The sequence below is a fragment of the Vigna unguiculata genome, chromosome 10, assembly GCF_037176805.1.
Source record: "Vigna unguiculata cultivar grain cowpea cultivar isolate G323 ecotype 2 chromosome 10, ASM3717680v1, whole genome shotgun sequence".
In the NCBI taxonomy this organism is placed as follows: Eukaryota; Viridiplantae; Streptophyta; class Magnoliopsida; order Fabales; family Fabaceae; genus Vigna; species Vigna unguiculata.
The window spans coordinates 8,578,476-8,587,884 of NC_140801.1; the positions used below are offsets into that span (position 1 = coordinate 8,578,476).

A 9,409-nucleotide genomic window follows, 5' to 3' on the forward strand; every position below is an offset into this window, starting at 1 on the left:
CAGACTTAGAAGAATAGCTTATCCATTTTAGAGGGTAATGGGTGACTTCATTCCCACTCATTAGCTTCATTTCTTCATAGGAAAGTTTCTTTCTGCACCTCCATAATTTCAACCCGCACTCCCATTAATTTTGTATTTTGGGTGACTTCAAAATGTAAAATACTGTCATTTGTGGGATTTTTCATTTCTTTCTTCTCTTCTAATTTAGATTGATTATGGCTAATATGATGGTTGGAATTATGGTGAGAGGAAAAAGGATTAACCTTTGAAGGTTGTTATGTAATTTAAATAATAAGAATAAGAATAAGAATAATGAGAAACACCTATGTGAACGAAAGAGTGCCATTGAACTGTACCATACTATCCATCCGAAAAATTAGTGACAAATTTTGGGCCTCAAAATTGAAAAATAATGGCACCTAAGAAGTGTGAAGATGAAGTATTATTTCATGGATCTGTACCATAGCTCCGGTCCCCTGCATCTCCAAGGCCAGGAATTATGAACCTAAGCACACAGATAAAATACATTTATTAACAATGTTACAACAATATAAATTTTTCTGGGTAGTCCGTAACTTTCTTCCAGCACCCTTATAAAAAAAGTTTCCATTTTGCACTTTTAGATTGTACAACCCCACAAAAGTTATTTTTTAACTTCGAAATAGTGTAATCCAGATGTCAAAAATAACTTTCGGACTAATCTAAAAAACATTTTTTCCTTAGGAAAAACACTTCTGAATTGTACAATCTAAGTCGTTTTTAACTTTCGAATTGTGTAATCCGGAAGCCATTTTCACTTCGGATTACATAATCAAAAGAGGATAAAATGGGAAGATTATTTATATGGGGTGCAGAAAGAAATTTATGGAATTGCAGGAAGAAACTGCCTTTTTTCTAATCCTAGGTAAATAAATGTCAAATTATTCAAACAAATAATTTAAACATAAATAAATTATAATATTGCGGGAGCACCAACCCTTTTTCATTAACTTCAGGATCAATTATTCCAGTATAAACATGAAGCCTGCAAAATATCATAATTAGAAACTATTGCTTGAAAGAAAGAATTTTGAAGAAGTGTTTGGATATTTACCCAGGAAACTGCTCACTAAGCTTTTGAAGAGCCGGAGGAGCCGCAACAGCTGATATCTGCAATGTGATAAATCCATTAAAAATTCATAGTATTATTAAAAATAGATTTCCTTATTAAATGTTCTACCACTACAGTTTCTTGGCATCCGAATCAATAAAAGAAATGTTGGCTTAGAACTAAAATTTTATGGTTATTAAAGGAAATCTAGCATCAGAATATATACAGATTATTATTCATTACCACTTTAACATGCTTGTTGTCAACTCCTCGTTCCTTTAAGAGGTTCAGAGCAGCCACCATAGTACCACCTGGAATTCATACAAAATAACAGATGAAATACATAATTGAGGAACAGGTGTCATTTTCTTATATTTGACTGCTCTAAAATTGTGACTTAAGAATTCGATTCACTAACATTGCAGGTAAAGTTTGTAATGTTCAAATTTGCAACATAATCAAAATTAAAAAAACCAACAAAAGTACATTCTTAAAGATGAGGCCAATGTCCTTCATTCCCTTAAGTATCTGAAGACTAATTTAATGGCCTACTAGTGTTCCTTCCCATGATTGCACAATCACCTTCTGGATGGTTTGCCTTCATAATCTCTTCCTCCAATTGGTCATGGAGGAAGGTTGTCTTCACATCAAGTTATCAAGTATGTGTAACTCATATCATTGTCTACTCATCTAAGCTTCGGCATGCAACCACTGTCAGTCTCATCAGCCTTCCATGGACCTATTTCAAGTCTTGCCATGCTCTTTTATCCTTATTTGGGTAGGTAGCACGTCCAAAAGTTGTTACTCTTCTTGAAAACTACTTGTTTCCACAAATGACTTTTGCAAGCCCAATTTTTTCAATTTCTGGTACACCCACTACAGTGAAACTAAATGGTAAAAGTTAGTTTTTCATGGTCTACCTATGTAGAACAGTGGTTTCTAGCTCTGAGCCACCATGATATCTTGAGGTTAAATTTATATCAATTAAGGAACATACCCAGTGGAAGAAACTTGACTTTGAACTGAGTGCAATTTGTGGCATTCAATGGAACCAAAAATATTGGAGATTCTCAAAACCTTAAAGACATGTTGCTCATTTTGAGGAAGGCTCAAAACTTTTGCTCTTGACATTCAAATGAATGTATGATTCTGCTCATAAGTTTTCTTGAAGGGACTAATCATGATATGATATCACAAAGTGCTCAAACCCAATCAGCTGTTTAAGATCTTAATATATTCCTAGAGGATAATTAGTTAAAAGACATGAAGATACCTTTGAATACGCTAAATTTCAATAATAATATGAACTCATGGCAAGGTTGTGGTAATAGAGAAGGATGTGGTGGTAGTGGCTGTCATCCTTTCTTTTCTCTCGCATGCAGGATCCCAATTCTCAAACAGTTCTTACCTATTCCACCTCTAATCCACCCATGTATGATGCCCAAGAGTCATGCAATCAAGAAATTCATCATCTCTCTCCAACATCACCTCTCATTACATTCAACCCAGGACACAAAGGATTCTTTCTTAATCACGTGAAGAGCCATGTTATTCATGTTCTTCTCCTTAAGTCACCTATACTACAGGTCCCAATGATGAAAGCTCAGGTTGACCCTACAGCTTTTGACAAGGTATTCAATCTCCGGGGAATCATTGACAGAGGTTCTACTAGATTAACATAAAAGGTTACAAAAATAATGTCACATTGCTAGCATGTCAACAAAGTTCTGCGTTTTAAAAAGGATATAAACTATCCCTAACTACTACGATCATCATAACTAGAAATATACTAATTGATAAAATGAAAAATAAGAAGATCCCTAAATAGTATCTTTGTAGTCTTTTTAAAATACAACCTTGATTCAAACTCTATCATTGAGAAACTACTTTTGGACAAACTTGTGTCAATCTGTGATTTGACCCCACATGAAGGTTCATACACAATTCTAACAAGAACCTTGAGAGAACCACCTTCAAAAAAATTCATACTATACAAAGATAAAAAGCCGCATTGTAGATGGATGACGTGCATGAGATAAGAACAAATGCTAAACATGAGACTATGCATACCTGTTGCCAGCATAGGATCAACCACAAAAATTTTACATCCATTAGCAAATTTCTCAGGTAACCTACAAATAAAACATAGGAAGAATGTGTCAAAATGTGCTCCAGCACTTTGTAGAACAATGGGCTGCTTTATCTAAGCCATTAGCCATGCTAAAATTAGGAGAAAAGAAAAAGAAAATATTGGACTAAAAGCTAATTTTTCTTGCAAATATAAATTTCTTACTTGTTCAAATATATTGCTGGCTGAAGGGTTTCCTCGTTTCTGCTTATTCCTTTACCATAGAAGTATAAAAGTATAGTTATTCAATTTATGGAACAGACAAGAAATGTGCCCTAATTTTAAAAGGTGCATAATACATCATACCAAAACCTCTAGCAACTATACTCTCAAATTACAAAAAAAAAAAACATATTAAAGCATCTGCAATTCCCCTACTTTCCATTAACTACGTGTATTACCTAGATGATATGTTTTTGTTGCAGGCAAGATTGATGAAGCATGTTCAGCAAGAGCAAGGCCTGCCCTCAAGATTGGAATTACCTGAAAAATTAGTAAATGATTTAGGTAATAGCTTGCAGAAAGATGCACAACCATGGCAATAACACCACAAAAAGCCAAAATGACGTGGGTTTGATCAATAATGACCCATGTCAACAAAATGAAAGAAAAGCCAAAAGCATGAGCATGGTTTAGCCAAAGACATTACACCCCTAAACTGCTTCATAATTAAGTATAAGTAAACAAAAATTCCTGTAATATTTAACCATCAAGCCACAAGAACTCTGCAAATATTTAATTCCAGTTTAAGATAATGAAAGTAATATTAATATGCTACTTACAGCCACAGGCTCCCTCGGGTCAATGAATTCCACGGAGGCTACAGCCATTGGTGATTGAATCTCTCCAGAAACAGTGGGCTAAATATAGAAAGCAAAGCAGAAAAGAGAGAAAAAGCAAATCCAAGGTCATGAGTCCGACAAAGGGAGGTGAAAAAATTAACAGACAGGAATAAGAACTATCATAAAATCGAAATAGGTGAAAAAATTAATAGAGGAACAAGAAAATTATTACAAAGGAATAAGAAATAACATCAAATCGTTCAACTGTCCATAAGTGACAATTTCCAGTTTCAAGCTACAAGGGCCATGTGTTTGGTAAGTAATTGTTACTAACTAAATGCAATTGAAATAAGATGCTGCAATACAGTGATGAGTAAGAAATACCAGTTTAGAATTTAAATTGGAAGAAATACCTTACTAAAATGACTGAAAATTTAATTAATGAAAACATCTCAGATTGGGAACATCACACAATGGGATCCATTTTGCTTAATTAACTAATCAATTGTTCTTGTTGGATCAAGCACATACCACTACACCAAAAGGTATAACTCATAGTCAAGGTATAACTTTTTTACTTAAGAGCATAGCAGCCTAAGTGCCACAATTCAATTGTGACTTGGCCTATTTAGCCTTTGCTGTGGGACAATTGTTGCAACTTTCAACAAATTTCTCCTAAGCAGTTACTTTTAGTTTATATTTATAAGAGTTTTGATTTTTACAAATAGAGATGATGAGAATATAACTGATGTGATGTGATTCTTATCCATAAAATAATTCTTTATTTTTTTACATAATTCAAGTTGGTATCAAAACCTATCCTAGTCAAGTTTGTTGACCTATCGTATGAGAAACTACCCACAAATATCTAGGGTCATGCTTAACATGTCCAGTCCTCAGGGAATTGATAGGCAAACTTATTTATCACACATGAGACCAAACATTGTTATGCATTTAGTGTAGTAAGTCAGTCTATGCATGAATTAAAGAAAGACAAATGCAAGCAGTTAACAAAAGCTAGTGACCTAGAGAAGCAAAAAACAAGATAAGGATCTTATTTTTTTCCCTTTACTGTCATGTTTTGGTTGTTTTCAAAGAGTTTCCGGTGTTACATGTGCCCCCACAGTGTGGTGATCTTGCCCGCAAAAGTATGGGAAATGTGCATGCATTTAGGCGCCCCAACACAGCTTTGTTACATAGGCCACACCTCTATGTTGACTTGTGTTCTAGTATCTTGTCCATGGGTGTGGGCAAATTCCACACAAGTGTATATAGCACAGCAATGAACAATGATCAAGGGCGTGCGGGAAAAAAGAGGTGTGGATGACACCACAGAAGAGGTACAAATAGCAAACCAGCGCAATTATCAAGTACTAGGTCGCTACAGAAGCATGGATACAGGCATGGGTGTTGGGGACATGAATGTTGCTGAGAGTTGTGGATGATGTAAGTGCAGTAATTCTGGGGGAGCTTTGGATGAGATTTCTCAGTTCAAAACAAAAGGTGGGTGCAGATAGCACCATTGACAGTGTAGATAAAAATTTGAGTTAAAAAAAATTATATCACCTTTTCCTTTTCTCTAGAGCACAAAATTATTCAGCCTTCTTCGTTCTAAATCCTATTTCTTCTTCCTATTTTCCCATACCCATTCCAAAAGCCACCCACCCACCTCCATTATCATCACCTATCTTTATAAATCCTCCAATTCTCATTTCCACCAAACCTCCATTAAAGCACTATTCATCATCTTCGCCTACACTTCATCTCACATCCCATTATGTCTTCCAAATGACCTCAGAAAGAGAATGGAAATCCATCAAAGGAAGCACCCAAAATGCAAAGGATCAGGATCTAAACATTTCATCTTCCTTGGATTGGATAGCCTTTGGATTTGAAAGCCTAGGGGAAATGTATAATTCTCTCAATATTATACAACTCTTCCCTATGTTTATTGGGATGAGAAGAACTGTGGAAACTCTTGGCTCTGAAGCTGATGTTGATTAGATGTTTACCAATATTGGTTAGAAAGATTTTGTTCAAATGATGTCCTATCAATGAGGTTGATGATGACCATGGAATTCCTAAATCCTTAATTTGTGGGAAATTTGAATAGTCTAGATGATGAGGGTTTCATTTGTTTTCACTTATTAATTTAAATTCCTAAATTCTTTATTTGTGGGAAATTTGAATAGTCTAGATGATGAGGGTTTCATTTGTTTACAGTTATTAATATACGATCACAACCTTGATTTAATAATTGTCAACTCCACCTTTTACAACCCTAGTTTCATAGGTGGACGTGATAATTTTGTTGACAAGCAAAGAGACATGGACTTAATAGACATGATTTTACAAGTTGACACACCCCAAAAACCCTCCTTGATACATTACTAGTTTCAACAGTGTTTTTACATCCAACAACCAACACTAGTGCGGCCTTAAGACCTGCTTTCAGGCCTAGCTATGAATGGTATAACAGCACATGAATAACATCTATGGTTGGCACACAGCATAAAGTTTGTAAAGTATTCCCTTTAGAATTGACCACAAAAAGATAAAACTATAGCTCCAAATTTGTAACATTTTATGGTTATATAAAAAACAAAGATAGAAACATCAAATCATATAGTAGGAACTATGAAATAGCAACTAACCAACCAATCCCTTGCAGCTTCATACATTAGTAGCCTTCCCAACTCGGCCAACGCATTTCCTACAACATTAGAAACTTGAAGTGTTAGTGAATCATTTGATTAACTAATCCAGAAATTTTAACCAAGTCATCTTAAAGTTTAGTAAAATAGTGAGATTAGTAAATAAATAAAACAAGCAGAATGAAGGCAAGTTGGAAAACTTTCTATGAATTTGGCTTATCTTCTGTTTTCATTTTTAGTTTATATGTTTTCTCCAAAATGCCATATTGTTTCATTTAGCTTCTCATTTTCAATAAAGTAAATGATTAAAACAACAGTTTGTTGATTTACCATTTTCTTTGTAAATTTTTGAAACAATAAAGTTAAATAACATTTTGTAATTCATGCTGATAACATACCTATCAATTGAAAATGAAAACATAACACAAACCAAATGTACCCTTTGAAATTGAACATTTCAGTGAATGCAAAATTGATGATGCAACTCACTAGTCCATCCTACTCAGAACATGATTTCCTAAGGGAAAAACGCCATCATAGTCTAGTTAAGATGTTCCAGTTCCAGGTTCCCCATCATACTTAATTTCATCAGTTTTCTTTCGTGCTGATTAACAGTGACAACAGATTGCAGATAAGAATGCCACTGTGAATAATAAAATTTCAAAGCTATCAATCACACTCGACAATAAGGCATTCAGATAAGACTAGCGGTTGGTGGTTGCAACAATTAACAAGACACACTGATTCATTGTTCGCCCACTTAACAGTAACAATTCATGAAAGCAGTTGCTCCAACTGAATCAACAGTTTGCCAAAACTCGCAATCTTGTCAAATTCCAACAGCACGTTTTTGTCAAGAAGCTACAATACCATAAAGCATTAAATGGGAAAGTAGCAATTAAGTTAACTAAAGTGATGATCTGATACTGTTCATTCAGCATTATGTCAGATGTAATGAGCAAATACCAGGTTAACATTGAACTCAAAAATTACAGAATATTGCTCAAAAATGGAACTTTGCTACTCACTGAAGATGGGACAAGGGGTTTGCTCATTCCTCAAAACTGAAACCCAGTGCTTGATCAATGGATGAGGAGGAACATACACCTTCAGAAATCCAACAAACAGTAATCAATCAAAGAGACCACCAGAAAGTACCAACACACATCAACACCTTCCATTATATTTCCCTCGGCAACCAAACCAGCGCAAAACCCGTTTAACCCAGAAGCCAAAACCACCAAAGGAATTCAACAATCCAATACAAACATAAATTAACCATTTAAGCAGTGAGTGATAAATGATCATAGAAGAAAAATTGGCTCCTTTTTTCCACTTCTTTCTCATCAACAAAAACACACCATCAGTTCATAAACCCAGAAGCCAAAGCCATAAGCGAAAAAAATAACAAACAAATTTTCATTATATCAATTAACTAATTAACCCACCATAGATCAATCTCCAAAGGATTAAAAAAATAACTCTGCCCACCTTCCCTGCATTTTCCTTTGTCGGATACCAAAACCCCATAAGGCAAAACCAAAAAGAAATTAAATAAATCCAACAAAAGCCAGAACCCAAAGCCAGAAGAGAAACAATAACAATTCAAAAAAATTTACAACAGATCTTCAACCAGTAAAGCCATCATGGATAAATTTCTAAAGAAAACACATTTTTCTTCAATATAAACCACAACCCCATAAACCCAGAAGCCAAAACCAAAAGAGCAATATAAAAAATGGCCCAAACCCACAGGTAAAACCCAACCAAGAGATAAACCAACGAAACCACCCACCACCCACAAACAACAAAAAAACAAAACTTTTTGCCGTCACTCACTCCATTTCACCTTCCCCGACCCAAAACCATCACATTACACAAAATCACAAAAAAGAGAAGAACACTAACGAGCATTCGGTTCTCGGCAGGGAGCTTCTCCTCCATGGTCATATGAGAGTACACCACACCACACGTGCGCCGCTGAGCACTGGAGCATACGATCTGAGCCGAGACAGAAAGTAGGCAGCAACAACAAGAATAACAAAAGAACGAATAAAAAGGGTGCACATTTTGGAATCAAGAATCGAATCCAACGGGAACAAACATACCCATAAAAAGAATATAATAAAAAAATAACAGCAACAAGAATAATAATTAATGAATTAATTAATTAACAATAAATGTAACGAAATAAAAGGGAAATGAAATATTTAATTTATGATAATTGCCTTTGGGGTAGTGAAGAGAGAGGAGTGAGAGAGAGAAAGAGTGTGACATGTTGAAGAAACTGGTGGCGCATCGGAGGGAAAAGGGAGAGTGAGGTTGAAGATAACGCGGGAAGCAGCCATGAATAGTGTTGTAATCTGGGTTGTGGCCTATGGGGAAGAAGATATGTGCAATTTCTAGAGTAATGGTTGGTCGCGTAGATACATCTTCATGGATATGGATGCAAGAAAACCACTTCGTATTTCTTTTTCATCGTCGAACTACTCATTCATTAGTACATAGAGAGAATAGTTACATTATATTATTATATTATTGAGATGTGTAAATGAATAGTATATTTTCATCATTTATTTTACTTTTAACTTTAGATATAATTAAAAATAAGATATAAATATAAGGAAATCATTTTTTATCTTCTTGGTGTTTAGTACTAACTAGAAACACATGTGTTTTAGTGTTTTTATATATGTATTTTTTAATTTAAATAATACAACTCTAAGAGAATTATTTGAAAATTTAAAAACATGTA

General features: G+C 34.7%; 1 protein-coding gene across 1 annotated transcript; it reads right to left on the reverse strand.

Annotated features, from left to right (window-relative positions):
- Positions 1–328: 328 nt before the first annotated feature.
- Positions 329–9,146, reverse strand: LOC146882086 (uracil phosphoribosyltransferase-like). Its single transcript, XM_028052106.2, has 12 exons — positions 8,883–9,146; positions 8,563–8,655; positions 7,683–7,761; positions 6,655–6,713; positions 4,001–4,078; positions 3,620–3,701; positions 3,384–3,432; positions 3,161–3,222; positions 1,334–1,401; positions 1,094–1,149; positions 977–1,024; positions 329–505 (listed from the first exon to the last, which is right to left on the reverse strand). The coding sequence occupies exons 1-12, from the start codon at positions 9,000–9,002 to the stop codon at positions 448–450; spliced, it is 852 nt and encodes a 283-aa protein (XP_027907907.1). The 5' UTR covers positions 9,003–9,146; the 3' UTR covers positions 329–447.
- Positions 9,147–9,409: the final 263 nt, after the last annotated feature.

Coding starts and splice junctions, on each gene's coding strand:
- LOC146882086 (XM_028052106.2), bottom strand. CDS start 9,002: ATGGCTGCTTCCCGCGTTATCTTCAACCTCACTCTCCCTTTTCCCTCC. Junction 7,762..8,562: donor CTGCCGAGAACCGAATGCTC/GTTAGTGTTCTT, acceptor GGATTTCTGAAG/GTGTATGTTCCTCCTCATCC. Junction 1,150..1,333: donor ACAACAAGCATGTTAAAGTG/GTAATGAATAAT, acceptor ATCACATTGCAG/ATATCAGCTGTTGCGGCTCC.